Consider the following 25737-nt stretch of genomic DNA (forward strand, 5'->3'; position numbering starts at 1 on the left):
AGATCTTCCCTAGATCCACAGGTTAAAAATGCTCCCTCAACGGTGGAGAATGTCCTCTCCACCGTTGAGTGGGGAGGGAGGTCTGACTTTCATACAAACTCTGGGGCCCCATTTCTGACCATGTCCCCTTGATGGGGAGGCCTGGTGGCACTCAGAAGAAGGATAACAGGTCACCAAGAAGAAACTCAATACCCTATGAGCATGTACAGGGAAAGGAGGTCCCCCTCAGTCACAGACATAGGGGAGGGGAGGAGGGGGGAAGCGGGAGGGAGGGAGGAATGGGAGGATATGAATATGAATATGAATAAATTAAAAAAAGAAGTGCTCCCTCTCTGGGCTGAATGAGAACAGCTGTAAGATACGCTGGGCCATCCACTGTTTGCCAACACCTGGCTTGCTTAGTTAGAATGCTGCCTTCCACAGATTGTTCCAGCTATGGGAGCAGTCACAACTGGAGCCTGTCTTCAGCCATGGGTTGATGGTACTCTTGAGCAGCTAGAGTGTTGCGATAGATAATCTTGTATTATTCAAATGCTGACTTCTGTAAGGGGAGAGAGTTGAGAAGAGGCCAGACTTTGATATTGTTATTTTTATGTGGCAACACCTGTCTTAGGGCTTTGTAAACATTCTTCTCCATAACATTCTGCCTGGCTTAGTAAAAAGCTGCATGGCTTATAGTAAGGCAGGAGAGGATAGGCAGGACTTCAAGGCAGAGAGAGGAACTCTGGAAAAGAATCAAGCATGAGGAATTCAGACACAGAGGAAAAAACAGATCTTAGGTAAGCAGGTTAATTTAAGTTATAAGAGCTAGTTAGGAACAAGCCTAAGCCAAGGCCAAGCTTTCATATGGCATAGTCTCTGTGTCATTACTTGGGTGGCTGATGGGTCAAGACAGTTTGGCCATACTAGAGTGTCCTCAAAGTAAGGTGCCCATACTGTTAGCCTGTCATAAGGGTAGTCTGGCCAGTTGTTAGTAAACAGGCCGCTTGGCTGACAACTTGAATTAGTCATTCACAAACATTAAAAGCATGTCTACAATAAAGAATTAACAAGACCTCACTATATTATAGTTCTAATAGCACTTAACGGTACTTAATAATATAGCCCAAAAGCTATAGAGTCATTGAATCCCTCTGCCCTGTCTCAAAAGGAACACAGGCCTCCTTCTGTCTGTAGCGTTGGGCTGCAGAGTTCTGCTGGGAAAGAATCTCCCAGAACTTTGTGTAGGTGAAGGAACAGTATCGGTGTGCCCTACAGGGTATGCGGGACCTTCCATCCTACTGCTCACAAATCAAGCCAGCTCGCTGCACTACCCAGATTAACAGCCTAGCACTCCCAGCTGCCTGTCTCCGTGCCTCAACTTCCTTGATATAAAATTGCAATATGATTCACTTCAAAATCGTGCTTAAGAGTGCCATGCAAACTATAGGAAATGAAAATGCTTTCCATTTACAGGAAAGAAAATGTGCAAATTTCATTGTGTTCCTAAATCTTACTACATAGCATGCTATCAATAAATATTTGCTGAATTCAATTTGATTGTATTCCCTTTTTCTTTCTGACAAAAAGAAGCCGAGTGGTACGAGAATTTCATAATTCCCTTCCCATTAAAAAGGTGCATCTTGGATAAATAATTTAAAGAAAACTTATTTACTGAGGCAGCAGAAATTATTTAAATGAAACTAAGCTTCTTTTAACCTGAAGGTCATTTCTCAGTGGCCATAGTCCTGGAGCAATGAGAAGAGCATGCCTTTTTCTTGCTTTTGTTTATTTACTTCCCATGGTATATAAAAGATGGAACCAACACACACACACACACACACACACACACACACACACACACACACATCCATAAACACACACACACACAAAGGGAAAAGAAATTTCTCTAATTTCCTGCTGATGCTGAGAAAATAAATAGCCCACAGACCATAAAAGTTGTAGGCTTCTTGGTTTTCTCACAGCTGGCAGCTGGTAGCTAAGTATACTAATCTGGAAAACGGAAACAATGGTGAATTTTAACAGTAAAGACTGTCTCTGAGATTCTTCAAAGGCTTGTCATAAAGCTATGTTTAGAGAAAGGATGCAGAGCACTGACAATTCTTCTTCTAAAAAAAAAAAAAAAGCACAAGGAAACTAAATTCAAACATCCTCCTGCTGACATTATCCGGCCTGTATATATACAATGCTGTATTTATAAGCCACAGATTTATCGCTTACAATATCCCAGGCAACATGGCTGCACCTACAGAGATGAGGCAGGTGGGAGACTTCTCACTGACAGTTGCTTGCTAGTGATTCAGGACACCTGTCCTTTTTTTGTGGTAATTAGCCATGAGAGGACCAGTTTCGTGTCCTAATCCTACCAATGATGACTAGGTCCTTTTAATCCATCTCATTGAGTGAGCTTTTTAAAAAGAGAGAAAAATAACAATTCCTCTACAGTTGGAAACAGATTCTGCTACATAAACAGATTACTTCACACTAAATGCATCAATAAAATACAGAAATATTAGTGGTAGAATAGTAAGCTTGTTGTTAGAGTCCAAAGATCTATTCATACAGTGGGTTTTGTGCATCTTAAGTCACATGGTACTTTTGTGTTTGTATCTCTCAAACACTGAAACATTAAGGCTGGCTCCAGGACAAGCACTCAACTCTTGCACCTAGTTTGTCATCTGTTTGTATTCCCCAAGTAAAAGCTGCCCAACACCCTTCTCAAACTTCCTGCTGTCACCAGGCCCCTGACCTGCTTCCTGCTGATAAGTCCTGAGTGTGTTCAATATCCTCAGGAAAAGAAATAGCTCATTGTGTACCCGAGGGAGCTCACTCCATGGGAAAAGCCACATTCTCTGTATGACTCTTCCTGCATTTTCTTCACAATTACCTACGCAGCAGAGACTAGAAAAACATCTTCTCATCCCTCTAATTCTGGGTGACCCAGTTCCTGCGGCTTCCTTTCTTTTTTAATCAGCAAGCTTTTTCTTCAAATTTATTTTATGATCATTTCTTATGTCATAACTGCTTGTGGAGACGATAATGTACCAACCCCCCTTTCTCATCTTTTGAAACATTTGTCTATGACGTTAGCAATATTATGAAGTTTGGACACAGATTAAAGGCAATGATGAAGAATACGCTCAAGAAAAGAAAATATATCAAACAAATACAATTTTTCTCTTTTTCCAGCTGAAATGTCATGTTGCTTGAGGTCTCAGATTGCAAATGAGAATGCTCTTCATCTTCTGGATTGGCTAGACTCTTCCAATCAGTGGTAATTGGAGGCACACATGCCATCACTCCTGAAGCCCAGAATGCCAGGAGTCAAAACTTAAATGAGAATCATGGCCCTAGTTTACATTTAAGTACAAAAACTTGTTGACTTTCTCTTGCTGAGTACCATTTCCTTCTGCAGAAGGTTTATAAGACAATTGCTTAATGATAAACTTGATCGTTATTTCTTATTTTGCAATATTGTATTAGACACTTTATCCAAGCAGGGGAAATGGTTATCGTTTTGTTAATTATGCAAAATATTTGAGAATACTTTTCCTCTTTAATGAATACAGATGCTGCATTTGTATTCCTTTATATTTAAATAAGAATCACTAAACCCTTTTAAATATTTTCTTAATTTCCAATACATTTTTATTACAACCTAGGTGATGAGACTAAATTCACACTTAATTCATTTTAAGTAGCATCATAGGGAAATTATGAATATTTCTTTTTAATAAGCTATCTGAAGCGAGGTGACTTGTTCAGTTAATAAATCAAATCAAGAGAGACTTCAATCACTCAAGTTTTAAAACCACAGTTGCGCTTCTGCTTGCTTGACGCAGTAAACCTGAACAGAACCCGACTCATCATTGGAGGAACATGCTAGCTAGTCAGAAGGAAATCTGAGAGAACACTCGAGCAGCCTGCCAGCAATGTTTAGATAAGTGACAGTCAGCAAACTAACTAGTATGAAAATTAATACAGAATTGGTTTTCACCACTAAGTGCTAATGTAATTGTAACTCCACCACAAAGCAGAGGTTTCCCATTTTTTACTGCTGAAAAGTAAGAGTGTAAAGTCTGATGCTGGTACAGCGAACCTCTAATGCTGGTTCATCTATAACCGATGAAGCCAGTTGACATGGTACTATTCACCAAGACCCCTGTTGTAGCTTTGAATGACATCACCCAGAGAAACTTATGAGTAGTCAAGAGTCTGGCTGCGTAGACGTCACAGCTTCTCTTTTTCCTCCCACGACTGTTTAGAAATCATGGTGTCTACCACACCTCAGTTAGTCAACATACCAACCTCGATGTTGTAATTTTGTCTCAAACATTTCACTTTAAGAATCTTTTAAAGCCTTCTTTTTAAAAGACAATATGCTTTGTACACTTTCTTATCTTCAAATAAAATCATAAACACTATCTTTATAGTGGCCTCACCAATTGTCAGTGCACAGGTATTCAGAGTGATTGCTACCATATTGTAAAGAGCATTCTCTTGCTGACTGTCATTCAAATCACAAATCCATCCTAAAGCCACATCCACTTCACATTATCTACACTTATTATTATTATTATTGTTAAATATTCAGTACCTGAGAAGTATAAACATGGTTCAAACATCAAACTATTATCTGTGCATGTGAAGAGACTAATTGTTTGGGGTTTTGTTATTTGTTTGTTTGTTTGTTTTTCTGTGCTTCAGTCTCCTCGTTGGAGTACAGGGACATTAATTCTAACTAAGATCAGAGGTGAGGTGGCCTCTTTCCTAGGAGACATAATTAAGGGAAAGATACAATTGAAGAAGAGGGGATTGACAAAATGAGAACCATCTCAGTTGGAAAGCTGGCCACGGTCATAGCAGGGGAAGTCATTTTTGAAAGGCAAAGTGTGAGCTGGAAATAAAAATAATTGGCTCTGTGTACAGCAGCACAGGAGTGGAGACATCGGCTAGTTTCTCTTGAACTGCCTGTCAGGACAAAAGGATGCTACTTCCTTCCTCTGTTCTTTCTTTTGCTTTGCTTTTCACATTTCTTCTTTCTTCTCTCTCTCTCTCTCTCTGTCTGTCTCTCTCTTCCTTGTCCTTTGTGCCTTCTCTCTGTCACTTGAGAAGATGTCCTCTTGTAGCATAGGAATAACCTCCAACTTGCTATGTAACTGAGGCTCTCCTTAAACTTCTCAAGTCTTGCCTCCACCTTCCAATTTCTGAGACTTGTAAAACACCAACACTTGTGTGGACACCAGCCAGTTAGTGGCTTTGTATCAATTCCTCTGTTTTCTTATGTTTCTCACTTTTCCATGTGTAAGGAAGACATGAAACAGAGGCTGATAACAGACACTGAGAAGGAGAAGGCTTAAAGTCTTCTGCAAATCAAGGACAACTGTATGGCTTCCCAGGGCTAGTTGGTGGTTCACGGGTAAGAATCTTTGTGACTGCTAAACGTGTGCAAGAAGTAAAGCTCAGGCATGGGTGATGTTGAACTGGAACCAGGAGAACCTCTCTAGTACTGGTTCCAGCAGCTACCTCTCTGTTTTCCAAAGTTTTGCATGTCCTTTGCATTGGCCTCACTTAGTTCTTTTGCTGGTGGTTGAAGATGATCCATTGACTCCCTCCACCCAATGTTCACGTCACCTACAGGAGGACCTCAGGTACCACTCTCCCTGCTGTCCTCTCACAGGCACACCTCCTCAGCTCTTTGCAGTCTTTTGAGTAAGCCTTTCCATTGAAGATGGTCATACAGTCCCGGTTTCTTAGGTTGGTGGGATCTATTATAATCTCAAACCTTAAGAAAGAAAAAAAATTAATTCAATCAGTTTATTTATTAAATGGAATATTAAGAAACAACAAAAAAGCATTCTTCTTGTGACAAAGATCATAATCTATATCCCCAGGATGTTTTTGCTGAGGAGATGGAGCCAATTAACTCTATTTTCAGCCCCTCTGTCTCCATCTCATTCTTAGAAGTCACAGACCACGCAAAACAACAAGAACTGTTCTTAAAGCAGATACTCACTCTGATTTTACTGCTAATTTAAAGTTATCTACCTTTTCTAGGGCTCAGTTTACTTAACTAAAAATATGATTACATTACTATGTCTTGTTCTCTCATAGAAAGAAAATGGAATCTGCTCTAACAAAGCTTTACATATAATAAACTTTCATTAAAAAGTAGATTTACTCCCATAATAGAATTTCATGCATGGCTCATCTGAATGCTTCTGTAGTAAATAATATTTTAAATTTAATTTTACAGTGTGAAGAGCCAAGACATATCTGAGACCATAGCCTATCCTGGCTATTGACAGATTATATTTCCTTGGCTGACCATTATTACATCCAAGTCTCCTAGGTGTCTCTTTAATTATTTGTCCAAAAGAAATCTTTTCTTCCTTTTTTTTTCTTTCTCCTTCTTACTCACTCATTTCTGAAATCAGTGAGGAAAACATCTGCTGATTATTTGATAACCCTCTTCATCATCTCTCTCACCACTTTTTCTAAGCCATTTCAACACAAGCACCTCTGGGCATCCTCCTGCAAGCACACACTCCAATCCAAAACAGATGCTCCCTAATTACTACTAAATCTCACTGCAAATCTCTATATCAAATGCCTCTCCCACAGAATGTTCTAAAGGCTTACAGTTCAAAGGAATAAGGTGTGCCATCTGTCCACAGCCAGGCCTTACCACTGCCATTGCGGGAGAGACCTGTCCAATAAGAGTAGAAAAACTCAGAGTAGCTCTGAGGCATGGCAAAATCCTGTGAAAGGCACACAAGAAAACCATTAGCTTTGAGATGTTTCAGTGAGGAATACAGGGACATGTGGCCCTAGCACAGATTCTAAAAGAATAATATGGAGACTTCATATGTCTCACACACACACACACACACACACACACACACACACACACACACACACACAGCAGAGTCAAGAAGGAAAGACACATGCCATGAAGCCCTTTAGAGATTTGTCCAGTAAATACCTATTCTTAAGGACTAAGATTAAACACAAAATTGGTATAAAATATGAAAGGAACTGAATGTGATGGTGCATGCCTTTGATCTCAGCATTCAAAAAGCAGAGGCCCATTGGCTCTAAGATAGCCAGTATATAGTGAGACCATGTCTCAAAACACAAATGAAGGAGAGACAGACAGACAGAGACAGAGAGACAGCAAGACAGTGATAAAAAAAAAATAATGAGTAGCCTGTAATATGGCTCTCTTAGATGAGGAGTGCTTGCCTAGCTTGTGTTGTGCTTTGAGTTCAATCCCTGTCTCTAAAAAGTAATTTAATTTTAATTAATTAATTAATTAAAATTAAAGTTATTGCCATTACACTTGGTTAATGAATTAAAACAGAACAAAAGCAAGTGGAAGAAGGATTTACAAAATAAAGTGAAATTATTCTAGAAAATGAAAAAATTGAAAGTACAAAAATGGAGAAGTAATTGCTATAAATATCAGGGAAAAATTATGAGTGAGAACACAATTATGGAGCAAAGAAAAGAGAAGAGAATTTAGAAAGAAGACATGAATCTCATACTAGGCAGAAGGGAAAAATTTTAATTTCTGTATACACATATGTGCTTCTTCCATACACATAGAGTCATACACTAATATATGACAATTCCTTCTCCAATATTTCACTGTAAAAACAAGCATTGTAGTCTTTCTGTTATATTGGGCTGTTAGCCTGGCTTTGACTATTCATGTATGTGTGTTTAAATTGGGGCAATCAAGAGGCAAGAAAGTAGTAGGAGCTCATGTAGATTCCAAGAAAAAGGAAATGAAAGTGGTATGAAGGCAAGAAATGGAGCAGGAAGGGAGAAATGGGGTGCACATGTACATATATACATATACATACACACATACATACATATATACATATTTGATTACAATTATTTGATGGAATAAATTTTCTTTTTCTAACTTTTTATTGTTTCTCTGAATTTTGCATCATGGCCCTCATTTCTACTCATCTCCCCCTCTCCTTATATCTGCCCTCGACCCTTGCAACCTTCCCCTCAACAGAGGAAAAAAAAGAAATCTCATTGCTGAAGCTGTAATGTGTCACAGCGTGCCCCACTGAATACCCTTTAATCCGCACTTCTTTGCAAATGTTCATTGTGATGACTCATCAATCCTGGAATCTCACTGGACCCCTCCTGGACATCGTATTGATGCCCAGTGTCATGGGGGTTCTGTAGTTTTGGATCTATAGGACTGGTTCCTTCATGCATTCTAGCAGTTCATCAATGGAGTAGATGTTGGAGTTAGCCAATTCAAAGTACTGAATCTGTGCCTAACAGGTATCTGAGCTGGTCAGCCTGCTGGCTCTCCCATTTCCATGCCCTCGCGGCCAGTTTACCAGCAACCCTTATTACCAGAGCCAGCTCTATCCTGGAACAGGTCCTGTTCTCGCAAGTGTTGCAGCTGTTGAGGGACATGACCAGTTCTCCCACTCTCATGACCCTCGGGCCAGCTCTTTTCATAGATGGTGAGGGATAAGGGAGGAAAGAAGGGCATCTCCCCTCATTCTCACCACCACCCAGCAAACAAGAAGCAGGCCTGGCTCTTCCACCCTTATGCCATCAGGGATGGCTCATCTGCAACCCCCACATCCAGGGACAACTCTCCTGTAAGGCCCAGGTGAGATGCAGGGTCTGCTCTCCCACAGCTGGCTAGTGGAGGCCTCAGCTCTTCTGCTCTCATGCCTCCAGGGCCAGCTCTCCCATAAGGCCCAGTTGAGGGGTGAGGGCAGTTCTGCATAGCCCTCAGACATCAATATGTCCCTGGGCCACAGCCCAGACCAGCCAGTGACATCTGCCTGGCCTATGGTGGTAACAGACCCTTGCTGATGCAAGGCCATGGAACCAGATGTGACTCCTGGTGGCAGCACAGGACAGGACACCACCATGGTTTCAGATGGCATCATGGGCTGGCTACTGACATCAGGCTGTTCCTCACTCTCCTCGAGTCTCTGGTTCTGCCTCTCTTTATTGTGCACACATCCTTCTGCTTCTCTTTCTCTTCCATTTCTCCACCACTTACTTATTCCTCTTAGAGGTGCCCCAGTCTCTGAGTGTCTGAGGTCATCTCAGAATCTGTCTCAAGAGTGCCGTGTCCCCTTGTGCATTACGGCTCTGGGCAGGGGACATGTTAGGCATGGTCTGCCCCTCCCAGCTCCACCCCCTCCTCCCAGGCCTGTACAACATCCCAGTTGTCATCTGAGGTTAGCCCCCTGTCTCATGGAGACACTCTGGCGGCCATCTCAGCGTGTCACACCTGTCCTGGGTTCACTCCTGGCTAGGGCCCTCAGTCTCAGGTGGGGTTCTTCTAATCTCTGGCTTGCTTCTGATCCTGGGAGCCATCAGGACCTTCCTAGCACTGGTGGTTGTTTAAGATGACCTCCATATCCGAGTCCCCTGGCATGGTCCTGATGATTGCCTGGAGCTCATTTTTTTCAGGGAATGCTAGGCTACTAACTATTCAGATGTGCATAGGTCAGAACACTGAAAATAGCCTCTCTCTGCTCTGCCACTTACAGAGGGACATGTGACACAGTAGCCACACCTGCAACAGGTCTAGGGGCAGGGACAAAATATTTTTCAATTCAAAACTGTATAACATTTATAATGAAAAGGCAAGCAATACTATATCACTTTTCTGAGATAGCACCAATATTTATTTTCTTTCCACCCCATCCCAAACAGATAAATTAGGACATTTTCTATGTGACCATTGATTGAAGGGGTAGTTGAACTATTTCTCATATTTGTGTGCAGTAAGTATTTTAGTAGAACACAGATTTTACCTTCTTCAAGGATCATTTGGATTGGTAGGAGTAAGATCTGAGCTGTTAGCAAATGTAGAAATCTGTGGGTCACAGGCTTGACTTCGTACAATGTTCTTGCCCTGTTCTTTTGTGGAACTCCTTCAAATACTAAAGCTCAGGAACTCACCAGCTCTTCCTGTGTGCTTATCTTCAGCATGGTGGCATTGTCAGTCAGGCAGAAGTATTCACAGCCCTGCCAGTTTTTACTCTCTTTATAGAACTGGTAACATTTGTCCCCATGCCACTTCCATTTTTCTGGGCAAGGACTGCATCTGTGTCCTTGGAAGAAAGCAAACATACTTTGGTTAGCTATTTCTTCATGGATCTGCTGCTTCCTCTTTTGGAAATAAGCTATATTTGATATTCCATGAAGTGGCTTATAGCTCTTAGATATTTGAATGAACACCTGTGCTACCCATCCACTCAGCACCAGGAATGATCTATAATTGGTGGTGAGTCAGTGAAAGTTAAAGCAGACAGTGCAGTATTGGATTTGGTGATGAATGACTGAAGCATCCTTGCCTTTGTCACATGGAATGTGGACAGAACATCCCTTCATGGAGGGCCTCGTGTGACTATGCTGTGGTTAGGATATGAAATTCTTCCATAGGGCTCATGAGCATTGGGGCCATAGTTTTGAGCTGGTGGGCTTTGGGCAAGAGATTGGACCCAGGTGGCTTTGGTATCATTAATGGCCTGATTTCTTGATTGGCTCAGAAGATAGTGGAAGGTGGTGGAAATAGGAGCTAAGTTAGAAGTCAGCCACCAGAGCATATTCTTGGGGCTACATCGTGCACAGCACTCTCTGTGTATGCCCTTCTCTCTGTTTCAAGTGTGGCTTGATGTAAGCTGCAGTGGCCTTCACTGCCACCATGGGCTGGAATGTCTGAAGCTGAAGCTAAGCAGAGTCTTTCCCCATTTCAAGTGGTTTATTAGGTATTCTCAGGAGTATATCTCTTTTAACTGTCCATGGTTGCATCACTGTTTTCTTCTGGAGAGGATGGAGATTTGGATACTGTTTACTATACATTTGGGCTGCATACTGAGACATATACTGTGCTTTCTGTTAACATTTTGTTTTGAGACAGGGACTTATAAAGTGACCAGACCAATAATAGAAAAAAAAATTCCCCAAGACACAGCACACACATGAATGTTATATGAGCAAGCACATAAACATTGACATGTTTCAGGGGAAATGCATACTTTTGATGAGCTATATGAATGGATATCATGAAATGTACTGCTTTCATACATTTAGCTCATGACATATAGAACTAGTGAAATAATGGCCATAGAGTTCCCAAATTGAACATGTGTACTCCCTTTGAGCTCCTCATACAAAGTCCCTGTCTATGTAGAAGGCACCACATGACAATATCTACCCCATGGTGAATGCAGCAAAAATGTTCAGCAAGGCAACACTCTAAGGCAGGTCAATCAGTCTTATGATGCATGGAAACTACATTGTCCCAAAATATGTGGTCATTTTTCATTTGTTTTTTCTTTTTTCACTAGATTTTGAGCATACAGGATATTACTCAGTTTATATCTGTGACTCAGGCTTTCTTTCCTGCATATTAAACTCCTCACATAGCATTCATCCTTAGTTCCTGACTTTTATATATCACCTTATATTTAAATTGAATATAGTTTGCATAGATTTTTCCAGGTTTTGTTTTGTTATTATTGTTTTGTTTTCTGTTTCTGTTTTTGTTATTTTTTGTAGTCAGCTGGATGAGAATCCTGGATTATCTTTTTGATTATTTTGAATCCTATAAAGAAAAAAAAAAACTCCACTGGGCTGTCAGAGAAACAAGAAAAGAGTGAGTTATAGTAAATGAAGCTACTAGTCATGTGGAAAACAACAACTTAGAGAAGTGTGCCTTGAGACACTGTTTACCAAGAAAATCACTGACTAGTCTGCTTACGGGGGAAGTGGTGTAGGGAGGGATGATAATGCAACTGTGGTGTTTTAGAGTTTCCAAAGAAGAAACCAATGAGGCGTGAGAAACGTAGGTTGCTTCCTATGCTTGCGTTGTAGAGAGGGCAGAAGCGAGGGCTGACTTGGATATATGTTCTACAGTGAAACTTTCAAGAGAGGAGAACAGTGAGACTGGGGGGGGGGGCAAAGGCTGAAGTGATGTTTACAGTTATAACCAGTGATAAGTTTGGTTTGCCCATTACTGTCATTGTCACTACCCTTGATCCTTTGTGAGATTCACGATTTGAAAGAGAAATAAACCACAGTGAACTAAAACATCTGTGACTTATTTCATGTTCTCTGAAGTTTGAAACAATCCCTGCATGAGTCTAAAACGTTGAAAATTGCAGTTATAACTTTCATTGTGCTAGATTAGTATGCCACTCTAAGTGAGCCACATTCCTGTGTTTATTTGCTGATGGTGCTGTTTTGATCACTCTAAATTAACTACCTTTCTTGTTTTAAATTCTCACATTTGAAAATTCCTTTTCTGTATCATGGCACAGACATGTATAAGCAATTATATTCCAATGTCTGATTATGATTACGCAGCTCAAACTGTTTATTGAGGTAGCAGGAAAAAATACTTCTAAAAAATACATGGTTCTAGCTATGCAGATGCAAAACTGAGATTTAGGTAGAACAGTTTCTGGAGGCCAGAGTAAGAGGGACATGCTCACCTCCACTCTTGTTGTAAAGTTCCTGACACAGTTTTACAGCCACCTGCTGCAGAGTTCCCACGAGCTTCCTGTTCTGTGTCTGGAGAGACTGCAGTTGTCGGGAGATGTTCCCCAGCCTTTCATCCTTTTCAGTGATGCTGTCTTGCTGGATATTGGAGAGCTGGTAGAACTGAAAAACTAAGGCATGTGACCAAGTCAGACTCCTCATATGATGATCTTATGTCTGTTTCTATTTTCCACACATGGGGGAGACAGTAAAGCATAAAGTTTATCAGCTTAGTACTGAGAGATCATGGTGCCACATAAAATGGCATAGTTAATTGCATTATCTCAGGCAAATTTGCATTTATACTGCTGTTGAAAAAATGTGAAGCCGTAATAGTGGTTCTTAACTTTAGAAGTGAAGAATCCAATCCCAAACTATTTTCCTGCTCAATAAATATTTTATGCACAGCCTAACCAATCTAAAACTATAAATCTCTTCATCTATTGACTATTTATTATATTGAATATTGGAAATATGGTATATGCTATTGTTCATTCCATTATTAAAATATTCAGATCTCATTTCTGCATTTTTGTAGATTGGCAGTTAGTGTCCATGAGGATAACTAACTTCCTTAGTGTCACTCAACTAAAAATATTTCAACACAGATTTGACCTTTGCTTTTCAATAGCTCAAGAAATGTGTCTTATATTTTGGTTGTGAGCCTAGCCTTTAACGGCTGAGCCATCTCTCCAGCCCAGGAATTCCCGAAATTTGTGGATAAATGGATTGAGCTAGAAATTATCATAATGAGTGAGTTAACCCAGAAGCAGAAAGACTCAAATGGTATATACTCATATTTGCATACTAGCCCAAGGGGCATGTCCCACGAAAACCTTCACTTACCAGGAAACTGGGACAGAGGGGAGGACATCCTATTGGGACTCTAAATGAGAGAAGCATGAGAGAATAGCAAAGTAGAAGGATCCAGAGGGTCCTAGAAACCTACAAGTATCACATTATGATAGGCAGAGCTGGGCCCAGGGGTCCTGCTCAAACTAAGGCACCAGCCAAGGACAATACAGGCAGTAAACTTTAAACCCCTACCCAGATCTAGCCAATTGTCAGAACATTCTCCACAGTTGAGTGGAGAGTGTGATATGACTTTCTCACGTACTCTGGTGCCTCACATTTGACCATGTCCCCTGGAGGGGGAGACCTGGTGGCACTCAGATGAAGGACAGCAGGTTGCCAAGAAGAGACTTGATACCCTATGAGCATATACAGGGGGAGGTAATCCCCCTCAGGAGCAGTCATAGGGGAGGGGAATAATGGGAAAATGGGGGGGGGGAGGGAAGAATCGGAGGATACAAGGGATGGGATAAACATTGAGATGTAACAAGAATAAATTAATAAAAAAATTTAAAAAAAGAAAGAAAGAAAATAAAACGTGTCATGAGTCATGAGAGTTACTTTGCATCCTTAGAAAAAAGGTGATTACAAAACAGTGCTATATCAAGATTATGCAAATGTTGCAGTAGAGAGAAGTAACAGGATCTCTTTTTAATTTTCTAATTGAAGTTCATCAATTCAACTTTTACTTCAGACAAAATCAACTTATGACCCCTGATCCACTTTCCTGTGTGGCATTTGCCTGTAGTCACCTTCAGAAGTTCAGGAAGGGCCTGTGCATCCTTACCCTAATGAAGCAAATTTACCCAAATCTATTAAGGAACATACCATTGGGGCTTTGAAATGCAAAGTTATTACACAAACAATCTTCTTTATTTGATTTTTTTACACTGTTTTCCAAAACAACTGTATCACTTCCCAGCCTTTTTTTCCCCACAAATGTGACTTAGCACTTCTATGCTCCCTGTGTAGAGAAGGTGGATGCGTGCAAAAATGACTTTCTCCTGCCATTTATGCTCCCTAAAGTGGCGATTTACATACCAAAATGTAAACAGACGCAGTACTTATCTCAAGCAGAATAATTTCTGCTGACTGAAAAATGCTTGCTCTACTTCAAGACATATCAACTCCTAGTCAATTAAACAGTTGTCTTTAGAAGGAGGGAGGGTGGGACCGGGAGGAGAAGTGGGATGTAAAGTGAATTAATAAATGAATAAAGAAAGGAAGGAAGGAAGAAAAGAAAGAGGACAAGGCTCCAGAATTAAGGTTTTTAAAAACTCATAGGAAGTATTCTAGACAAAGCGAGGAACCAGGAACCTCTGCCAGGGTAAAGTGCAGACTTACACACAAGGCCCAGGGCTGCCAGGCCGATGAGCAGCACCAAACACAAGGTCAGCAGGGTCAGGGCCACTGGGCGCCAAACTGATGAGGGTGTCCCACTCTCTGCAGGGAACAAAGAGAAAGTAAGGTTGCCTTTTCTTTCTCTTGGGTTAAAGTCAGTCATCATCAGGCACAGAGGCTGGAGCACCGTCTAGATGCAAAATGAAGGCAGGCAGGGCTTTGCCTTCTGTCCTCAGAATCTTTACCACAAAACTCATTTAAGCCTCACTTTTACGTTTGGTTCATTCACAAGCCCCACCCTTTATCCTCTCCTTGAGGCACACATTATGCATTACCATGACATTCAAATGGTTGTTTTAGAACTTAGGCTTGTCAGAATTCTGACTGTGTACGCCAGGTGTGATACACACCTCCACTCCTAGCATTAGGGAGGCAGAGATAAGCTGTTCTCTGTGGGTTGGATGCCAGCCTGGTCTAATAGTAAGTTCTAAGCCAGCCAAGGCTGCATTGTGAGACCCTGTCTCACAAAACAAAACCAACAAATCGAATGTGAAAGATCATTGCATATGCCTGACATGAAATTAAACACGGTGCTACACACCTGTAATCCCAGCGGCACAGGTAAAGGTAGGGGCATTAGGAGCTCAAGGTCATCTTTAACTATGTTAGAGAGTTAGAAAGAAGCAACCAGTGTTGACACAAACAAAGAAACAAACAAAAACCCCAAAGTCAAGAATCCCAAACCTTACCAAGGGTCAACTTTTCACATCATCAGGAAAACCATGCAATTAATTTGTTCTTAATTTTGCATAAAATGCCATGCCCCCAGTGTTCCACCATCAGAAAGGATGGTTTTATTGTTTTGTGTGTGTGGTGGGGGGAGGTTCTTACACGAAAGTTGCAATTGGTAGGAATGTTACATATTCACTTACTAGATTCATATCTTCCCCAAACTAAAATATAGAGGGACATGACCATCAGTTTCTCAGAGATGAGTTTACCTATATCAAGCTTCACACCAGTCAAATACTAAATAAAAACAGAGAATGAAACACTATCTTGGGTTCATGGGAAGTGTAAACCAACTTTCCTATAATTATGGTGAAGTGCCAGGATTCATGCTAACATGTGGAGTGGAGGCTTATTTGAAGCCACGAATCTGCTTCAAAGCTATCCCCTAGTGAGGCATCTGGAGATCCACAAAGGTACTTATTGCAGCCTTAAACTCTCTAAAATTGTTTTAGAAGATCTAAAGCAATTTCACTATTAAAACTATTTGAATCAAATCAGGAATTCCATAATCAGGGATTGATTCATCTGAATGACAAAGAGTACACTCTCAAACAATATCTTGTAGGAAGTTTGCTCAATCAGAGCTGGCCAATACCTAGGAAGTAACAGTTCACACCAATGCCAGATATTTTTTCTTTTTGGTTTTTCATGACAGGGTTTCTCTGTGTAACCTTGGCTGTCCTGGACTCACTTTGCAGACCAGACTGGCCTTGAATGCAGCCTTAATTGTCCTGGACTTGCTTTGTAGACCAAGCTGACTATAGACTCATGGTGATCCACTTGCCTCTGCCTCCCTGGGTGCTGGGATTAAAGGCATGCCCCACCATGCCCGGCTCTAATGCCAAATTTTAGAGAGATGCAGCAGTGCACAATTGACAGGGTAGTCAGAGGTTGGAAGCAGTTCTGGAGTACATCAAGATACAGACCTTGTGAATACCGGATCACCTCCTAGATGGCTCAGATGCCTAGTGAGCTCCTTTAACAGGATGACTCTTTTTTTAAATTAGTTTATTCAGATTACATCTCAATTGTTATCCCATCCCTTGTATCCTCCCTCCCTCCCACTTCCACCTTATTCCTCTCCCCTATGTCTGTGACTGAGGGGGACCTCTTCCCCCATTATATGGTCACAGCCTATCAAGTCTCATTTTGGTAGCCTGCTTATCCTTTCTCTGAGTGCCACCAGGTCTCCCCACCGAGGGGAAGTGGTCAAATATGGGGCACTAGAGTTCATGTCAGAGTCAGTCCCCACTCTCCACTCAACTGAGTAACAGGATGTCTCTTGACAGAGAAGCTTCTTCTGGCAACAGAGAACCACAGCTAATGTGCTGAGAATGAAACCTTGAAACACTCAGTCCTAAATGGTATGCCTCCATCAAATCCCTCCCCTCAGGGTCAGAGAATCTTGCCAAAGAGGAGCCAGGATGAGTGTAACTGCCAGAGGGGATGGAGAACACCAGGGAAACAAGGATGTATCAACACAGCTGGACCAATGCACCTATGAACTCACAGACTGGCAGGCAGCATGCACAGGGCCTGCATGAGTCTGCATCAGATAGGATTCCAATACCAAAATGAGAAGTGAATACATGCCTCCATTCCTAACCTAGAAGTTGTCTCTACCTGGTAACCACTTGCAGATGAAAAATTAGTTTTCTCCAATGGAAGCTCATTGGAGAAACAAACCACTCTTAAGAGCAGGCCCCATGGCCAGCAGTAGATAGACAACACAAAACGAATTCAATGGCAGCTTTGGCTTTTCTTTGTCTCATAATGTTTAGTCAGGGCACTTATTTAATTTTACTTTTATTGTTAGTACTGCTGCTGCTGCTGCTGCTGCTGCTGCTGCTGCTGCTGCTACTCTTTAGCTTACAGATCCTTTGCATATAAATTACAGATTCCAGTTCTGTGTTTTTATGGGATTGCTGTGTGTGTGTGTGTGTGTGTGTGTGTGTGTGTGTGTGTGTGTGTGTGTGTGAATATGAATATCTTGTGGGTTTTTTTGTCTCATTTTCTTCTACTTGTTTCGTCCTATTCAATTTATTTTATCATTATTATCTAGATTCCTATTTGTTTTCTAATGAGAGACAGAGAGGATGTGGATTCAGATGGAAGGGGAGGGACGAAGAGTGTCAGAGGAGTTGGAAGAGGGGAAACTAATCAGAATATATTGTATGAGAAAAATCTATTTTTAATAAAATCTAATAAAAACACTGCCTTCCAGAGACACCCTCTATATTATATATTCTAGGCACAATGACGTGAACTGGCCACTATTGCCATAGAGAAGAAGGAAAGATAGCAGAGACACAGGACATATGACGCCTATCCTCCTGAACCTACATGGAGTAAGGAAAATAAGTCAAAATTCATAGAGGACATACATGAGTGTAATTTATTTATATTTTAAAATATGACTCATTTTCTTAACAATAATCTCAGTAGTTAGAAGCATTACAAAGCCCTTTTCATTGATTATAGCAATTTTATTGTTACACCACCTGATTTAATGACCACCAGTAACTTGAATTGCATTTGAGACAAAAGTCACAGAATGCCCTGCTCTTTTCTTAATTTCTCAAGAACACTGATGTTCTAATGCCCTACTCATAAAACCCTTCTGCAACATCGCTGCAGCCCTCAAACTTAACTCTACCGCAGTTCTCTGTGTTCTCCCTGCCTCTGCTTCTGCAACCAAGCTCCCATGAGAGAATGGAGATGAACTTCACAGCCCTTTTTTCCTGGATGCTGTTTTCCCCCTCTGGCTGCTTTTTGCTGTTGTTATGAGTTTAGAGTTTCTTAATTCCGCCCCAAGTATTCCTAACAATACTGAACCATCTCTCTAGGGACCACCTCCACCTTAGTAAGAGATTTTTCACAAAAATAAGCTGCCTGGGAGGTGCTTAATTTTGGCTTGGCTTCCTTGTAGTTTTGGAGGAGAATCCTCTGCTCTCTCCTGAGGCATGTTTAGAAAGAGGCATGAGTAGGCCAAAGAATGATATAAACATTCCCAGGAATGCTGAGATATATATAGGAGAGAACATCATCTTCCTGTGTCCTCTTAAAACCACTCTGCTCTAAAACACTGGAGTGCCAGCATAAAGTTTTGAGTACAAACCCTTTTGTTATTACAGGAAACTTGGAAGATAAAGAATACTGTCACAAATGGCTAGTTATTCTTCATCGGGCAGCAGAGGAAACCTCTACATTCCTCCAAACCAAGAGCACACCAGAAATGAAACAGACATCACTAAATAAGGGCTACCAGGAAAGCCCTGAAGGGCAGGTGGTCTTAGAACCTAGACCAGAAGCAGAGCTTCACCAGTTTGTGCAAGGCCATGCTGGATACTCACGGCAGAGCTAGGATGCACTCATAATGTTTAGCGCTCCATTTCTTCCTAGGAAGAGTCCCCTGTGACCCTTCGTAATAAGTTCTAGTAATTCCAAAAGCCAGTTTATCCTGATTTAAATCCTAATCCAAAATTAGCACCTTGTTTTCCCCCTCCAAATTCTTGTCTTAATTTCCCTTATAATACATTCTGTCTCTGACATTGTACACCAGGCTAGATGTCCTCTCCACACTACTATCCACAGAGTGGAAAAATCATCTGGTGCTCCAGCTTGCTTTTCTGGCAAATCTAGGCTGAGCCTTGTAGATCTGGCACAACTGATACCTTCTCTTAGGATGCACAAAACTAAATAGTCATCAGTTCAGTCCTAAGTGCCCTCCATCCATGGTCTCCGACACGACTTCAACAACACTAAGAACATTTCTTTTAACCGTTGATTGAGATTATTCTGTGTTTTCTAATGCCTCAAAAATAGGACCTCCTCAGTGCCTACCATGGTGTTTAATATTTAGTGGGTATGTATGAAAGATTTATGATATCATGGAAATGTGACTTATGCCTTATTGCTGCAATGGTAGATATTTAGAAATGAAACTAAAAAGCTGGCAGAAAAATGCAACAACACTGCGATAACAAAAGTAAGGCAAAACAGAACTCGAATTAACTTTTAAGTGTGTTTTGCAAATTATTACTAATGAAAGTGGGTTTTTTTTTTCATATCATTTTGATAGGATAGGATTTGCCCTTCAGCAGGAATCTTGGTCCGTCTGTGACAGGATTCCACTACTCTTGATATTGTTCAGGTGAGCTGGCCATCCTGGGTTTCTTTTTAATTTACAGTGTGGTTTGGGTGTCTCTCATCTTAAAAATCAAATTTAAGATGTCTTCATTCAATCATGTGGCACCTGAGCAATAACATATTATATTTTCTACAAATAATAGGAAGAAATGAAAAGAGAAAAAAATAATGGTTTCACTTCATCAGGTGCCTTTTTTTTTTGATACATTGCTATAAAATAACCAATAGCCTGACCTTGGGTGGTGGCATACAGCAGTGATCTCGGCTCTTGAGAGACAGAGAGGGGATGATTTTTAAATTGAGGAGCATTCTGAACTGTGGACGGAGTTTCAGCCTTTAAAAATGATGACTATGATGGTAATAAACTTCTATTTTTCCCCATATTGTTGAAATAGTAAATTATGTTTAAATGATTTGTGGTATTTACTATTTTTTTTTAATATTCCACTCTTGCCACCCGTTGTCTTTGCCATTATTGAGTTAAGTCTCCCAATGCTAAGGATGCTTCTTTCTGCCAGGGTCCTGCTTCTACCTTTTCTGCTGCTCCTTTCTAGTGGCCTCCGGGAGTCTTCCTCTCCAGGCCTTGAGGATGATGTTTCCTGGGTTCATTCCTACCAGTCGGTTTTGTTTTGGAGATTTCTGGCTTTCTGTTCCCTCCACTGGTGATCTGATTAGCTCACGTAAATTTTAATTTCCTGTTCATATTACTTCAGTTATTTATTTATTTATTTATCATGCCAGTTATTGCTAAATATACATTTACCCAACATTCTTACCCTGAATCCACATTCTTATTACATACATATTTAGCCAAAAATTCTTACTGTGATCCCACACTCTTGAAATATATGTGTCTGTAGACAGCTCCAAATGTGTCTCACCTTCCAGACCCTTGGACTTAGGCTGAATTTGTCACCCTAGGGTTCTTCCTGTGGTGTCTACTGCAAGTCAAGACAGCGCCTGCCACACAGTACCTGACAGAAACACCTATACCACGTCTGGCAGTACTCAGTCAACCTTGGACTGACATCCCTTCCTTATCTCCTTGTGAGTAGCCTGGAGCAAGGCTTTCCCCTTTCCCCTCACTCCCTATCCAATCACCTTCTCCTCTTCCTTCTTCCTCGTCTTCCTCAGATGGTGATTCTGACATGTACATTGACTAGAGATAATACAGGGCATTAGCTCAGGCAGCTCTGTAGATTCTCCTTCAGTCTATCCTCAGCATAGCCTAGGGATACTTCTAACAACACATTTGTCTCACTGTATCTTTCTCTCCTTCACTGATCTCTTTTAGACTGAGCTACACCACTTCAGATTGCTTCCTTAGCTTTGCAGACCTGCTCCTCATAGCTTCTCGGCTCTGCACATGAGCCATACTTACTATTCAGAGTTCTCTGAAAACACAGAGGTCCTTAAGGTCCCCCTTATTTTCCTCTCATAAGTCTCTCTGCAGAGCATCCTCAGCCCTGCATACTCCCACCTCTGGTTCTTTATAAGATGGAAAGTCCTAATATCAACTCTGTGCAGTGACCACTTTTTCCAGATCTTTCTGTGTCTCCTTTAGCCCCATACACATAAATGGCCAGTCTTTCATGTTCTTGCATATCCTCCAAGGTAGAATGTTATTATACATAAAGCTGAGCAGCTGGGCACCAGCTTTCCTCAAAGCTCACACCAGAGCATCTACTGTATTTGGCGCTGTGTGCCCAGTCCTTCGCATGCTTGATCTCAATTTGTGAAAATTCTGTGTATGGCTATTTCTTTTAGTTTTGACTTTCTGTCTTCTTAACTGTTTGGTATTTTTATACAAGCATGATTGTTAAATGGATAACACTAAAATCTCAAAAAAATACCTGTAGGGTTTATTTGTATTAGTTCAAACCTTCAAATTGAGTCTGAAATTGTCAAAAATTCTGATTTCTATTGATGTTTCTACAGTAGAGGTATATCAGAAGCGTTGTTAAGAAAAAGAAGAGAGAATTATGACATTCCTCTAAATATTGGCATATCACAAGATGAAACCAAGATATCGCACAGGCAGGCTGAGGAAACCTTTTCCAGATGTTTGCCTTGGAGTCACTTCCTTATAGCCTTCTCGCCCTCTGTTCCAATTTCCATTTCTCTCAAGGAGGCTGCCGAAAGTTGGACCAAGGGCTTCATCTTGCCCCACCTCTGCCTCCACCTCAATCTCAAGGCACTTATTTGTACACGCTGTTCCTGCTTGTGCAGATCATTCGCCATTTTCTAGGCAGAGGTTAAAAAACAAAATCACACACTCTCCTCTTGAAAGCACAGTCCTGGGAGCTGATAGCTCATGAGACTCACTGGAGGAAGGCCTTTTCCCAACTGTATCACCAACACCCTGCGTCATTTTCCTCCCTCCTATAGCCACTTGGTTCCAGGTGGAGGAAACTGGAAATCCCCAACATCCTTTAAACAGATCTCCTGGTAGTTTAGTGGGAAAACAAGAAACCACATCATTCAGCCTCAAGTGCACGGTCATTTATAAATAGAAAGTGTACGGAATGGCCAGAATGGCTTTATGGAGGGAAAGGGGGAGCCTAAAATTTATTTAATAAAAGAAAGAGAGAAGAGTATGAAAATATGTCCTGACTCACAGACATGAACAGACCCTGGATCTGGTCACAAGGGAAAGTACCTGACTTGAAGACCCAGGTGGGGCATAGTTATTGCTGATAGAGGCTGACATGAAAGTGTTAAACAGAACACTCTTGGAATTCACAAAGGATGGGATGTGGAGAAAAACACTTTCAGAATGTCTGTTTTTGTAGGTCTTGATAGCCTTGGATACTTTATAATGGGGTTTTGTTACTTCTGCTTACAGTTAGACGAAGTTAATATGAACAAATGTGCATAAGGTACTTAAAGCAATGCCAGACGTAGCATATGTATTGATGCCCACCATCCATCACTAAAGCTTTATAAGCAGTGAAATCAAAATCCCAAGACACTAAGGTCATGCAGTGGCAAGTGGCCTACTTGATAACAGAACCTAACCATATGGCTCGGTATCTGAACTGTGCAGTGAGGCCTTTGCTCTAGAACCAAGTCCCATGTCTGCTGTAGACCAAACAGGGAAGTTCCCTCTATGTGTGTGGATTATGGAAATGAGTAGAACTGGAATTTTCTACTCTGTTGTAAAGCAGATAATAGTAAAGAAAACTGTAAGACATAGCTAAGTTAAACATCTTCTAAATGTGATCCAATCATTTTAATATTCTGAAATCAACAGAGCAAAGGTGTGGGGACGGAATATGGTGGCGCGCACTTAGAACCCAGCTACTGAGGAGACAGAGATATAGGAAGGTTGCAGATCTAAGGCCAGTGGGCAACTTAGTGAGATACTCTCTCACACTGAATTAAAAGGAGTCGACAGCATAGCTCAGTGCTATACTGTTGCCTACCTTGAGGAAGACCCTAAAGGAAAGGCTTGTGGGAGGGACTAGGAATCTGATGTAAACGAATCTGCTCTCCCTATGTAGATTACCAAAACCATGGAACTTCAGACCTAAGAGGACTCATTAAGAAGGATTTACTTCCAACGACCTTGAGATCACAGAGGGTAAAAGCCAACACCTGGCGCTGACATGATTCCTCCAAGGTCTTGCAGATTCAGGATGCAGAAATTTAACAGATAACCCAGTGAATTAGCCTGCTAGGAAATATCTCCCGTAAAGTCAAGAGTTCGAAACTGGCAAAAATAATATGGTTACTTTTATTAGCCTAAATTTCTAAATCACGTCACAGTGGACAATCCTCATAGACAACAACAACAAGCTGACCTCATTAGGCCTTTGTGGGAAAGGAAAAAGGAAACTGATGTTGCTTTAAGGTATACACAATCTTATCTCTCTTTTCCTGCTATATCTAATCAGAAAGCCCACGTTCCCTCCTTGCAAACTGCCAAGCCAACGATAGAATATTGAGAATCAGACCTCTGTGTATATGCTGTTTCCATTTTCCAAATGTTCCATGCATGTAGACAAGTTGTGGAAAGTGCAGTTAGCTCTCACTGCAAGGCAGAGGGAAAGATTCTTCCCCGCCCCCCGGCTCCCCCCTTGCCTTGCACATGCTCAGGAAAAGTGCTTCATCTCACACATTTCTACAGGGCTCTATTCTGCGTGGACTCTAAAAGGCAGGAGTAAGTACCTGAATGCCTGGGCTCTGGCCGTCTGGTGACAGTGGAGGCTCCAGAATACAGGCTTACGGTGGTGTCATCGTCATCCAGCATGTCCCGTGTGCTGCTGTATTTGGCCTGCATCCCGATTCCTGCAGAGCTGCGGGTGAGAAGTGCTCAGATTGCTCCAGGCTGCCTGCCTACCTTCGGATACCTCAGGAAACCAGGCACTGAGAGGCATTCTTAATGGTCTCTCCCTGCAGGCTGCAGGGGAAGCCTCTGACTCCAGTTCCTGCGTGGAGAGGCCCGGCCCCTCCCCTGTGAGCCTGTATGCAGAATGCCAAGTTGTTCTGGCTGAGGGGAAATTGCATGTGTTTTCTGGCTGGGCAGTCCCCCGAACAGTTATTACAATATCCTCCTATTTTCAGACCCCGTGTGTATCTGTTTACAAGTCTTTCAGAAATGCAGGGTGGGGATGATGAGCCCTCCCAGCAGCACCGAGGGCTCTCTGACACTAAAGCATAATCAGAGCTGGGTCACGCCTTACCCAGCATGCATCACAGGCTGATTACTCACCAGTACCTTTGGAGAAGAAGGGGAGACTCTTCCAGTCTCCAAGGGCAGAGTGCAAAGCACCATTTACTGAACGCCCCCACAGGAGGCCCCCTGAGAGCATCCAATCAATTTCATTCTTTGACTTTAATCTAAAAGAAATTGAAGGCTATCTAGATGAGGTGATTTCGTTAGAGGTCACATAGATGGCTAGGGTCTGTTTAGTTCTGAAAGTTCTTTCCTGTTGTCAACTTTATGCTCTTTCTTCTCACAGTATCTGGACTTCATTTTATAACACACCAGGCACATTGTGATCATGAGCTCTAATAGCAGTCCTGACTTGCAATCCTGTTACTAACCCCTGTGCAACTTTGCGAAGACAACTGGCTAGGTGTGCCTACACTTGTTACGATAATAAATGAGAAAAAAAATAGTCTCATTCTTTACCCAGAAGGTCCTCCTGAATCAGTACAATATGACTCTATTATTTGTTGTGTGTGGTGTGTTACAATAGCTGAATACCTGAGACCAGATAATTCATACATAATAAAAAATGCATTTCTCATAATTCTGGTTCAAAATCAAAATGTTGGCAAATTCAGTGGTGAAGTGAGGGATACATCCTCTAAGGGAAATACTGTACCATCCTATGTTGGAAAGTGTGACATCAGGCGTATGTATATATGTATGTATGTATGTATATACATGTTTATACAAATGATGAGCTATTGTACTCTCCTCATTCTACCATGGGTACTCTACATGAGTAATGGCTGGTTAAAATAAGCACACTAAACATCAGTTAGCGTAAAAACAGGGTTAGAGCAGCCAGAGCATATACAAGACCACCAAAACCACAGACTGTGAATGCATATGTGTTTCAAGTTGAATATTGTTCACCCAGTTATTATAAATTCAAGGTGGGTGATAATGGGAACCACTTATTGAATAATGACTTTTTAAAAAAACAAAAATAAAAATATTTCTGTCTGTTTGCACTGGGGTATTAGAATGCTGTGGAAGGAAGCAGACAGTAAGAGGGGTGAAGGTCAAGGTATGTGAACCACAGAGTGTGATGAAGTATCAAGAAGATAGAACGTTAAAAAAAAAATTACAGAGCAGCTGTGGGAGTACACAGTTGTAATCCTAGCACTGACAGGGCTGAGCAGGTAGATACCAGGTTCAAAGACAGCCTGTACTATGTAGAAAGATTCTGAGAGAAAGAAAGAAAGAGATGGCAGTGGAGAGGAAGGGAGAGAGGGAGGGAGGAAGGGAGGGAGGAAGGGAAAGAGGAAGACAAGGCAGTGGGAGAGGGAAGTGTGGAGTGTGTGAGAAGAGGAAAGAAATTACAAATAGAGCAGAAA

General features: G+C 41.4%; 1 protein-coding gene and 1 non-coding gene across 3 annotated transcripts; both read right to left on the reverse strand.

Moving 5' to 3' along the window:
* Window positions 1-323: 323 nt before the first annotated feature.
* Window positions 324-24160, reverse strand: Clec1a (C-type lectin domain family 1 member A). 2 transcript variants are annotated; one of them, XR_007831692.1, is made up of 7 exons: window positions 23854-24157; window positions 14746-14844; window positions 12504-12680; window positions 9967-10118; window positions 6643-6709; window positions 5639-5785; window positions 324-541 (listed from the first exon to the last, which is right to left on the reverse strand). XR_007831692.1 is itself a non-coding variant. In XM_051155453.1 (7 exons), exons 1-7 carry the CDS (start codon window positions 23963-23965, stop codon window positions 496-498), a joined length of 852 nt encoding a protein of 283 aa, XP_051011410.1. In that variant the 5' UTR covers window positions 23966-24160; the 3' UTR covers window positions 324-495. The 2 variants fall into 2 exon arrangements, 1 of the variants encoding a protein (XP_051011410.1); XM_051155453.1 differs by having other exon boundaries at window positions 6643-6761; window positions 23854-24160.
* LOC127197786 (small nucleolar RNA SNORA17) lies at window positions 9474-9599 on the reverse strand. Its single transcript, XR_007831751.1, has one exon. It is a non-coding gene; the product is annotated as a small nucleolar RNA SNORA17 (small nucleolar RNA).
* Window positions 24161-25737: the final 1577 nt, after the last annotated feature.

Source organism: Acomys russatus, chromosome 13 (genome assembly GCF_903995435.1).
Source record: "Acomys russatus chromosome 13, mAcoRus1.1, whole genome shotgun sequence".
NCBI lineage: Eukaryota > Metazoa > Chordata > Mammalia > Rodentia > Muridae > Acomys > Acomys russatus.

What these genes read in the sequence shown, in the direction of transcription:
- Clec1a (XM_051155453.1), bottom strand. Translation starts at nt 23,965, where the DNA reads ATGCAGGCCAAATACAGCAGCACACGGGACATGCTGGATGACGATGAC. An exon ending in ACACCTTATTCCTTTGAACT is followed by an intron (nt 5,786 to 6,642) that starts GTAAGCCTTTAG and finishes TTCTTTCTTAAG; the next exon opens with GTTTGAGATTATAATAGATC. An exon ending in GTGGTACCTGAGGTCCTCCT is followed by an intron (nt 542 to 5,638) that starts GTAGGTGACGTG and finishes CTCCCCTTACAG; the next exon opens with AAGTCAGCATTTGAATAATA.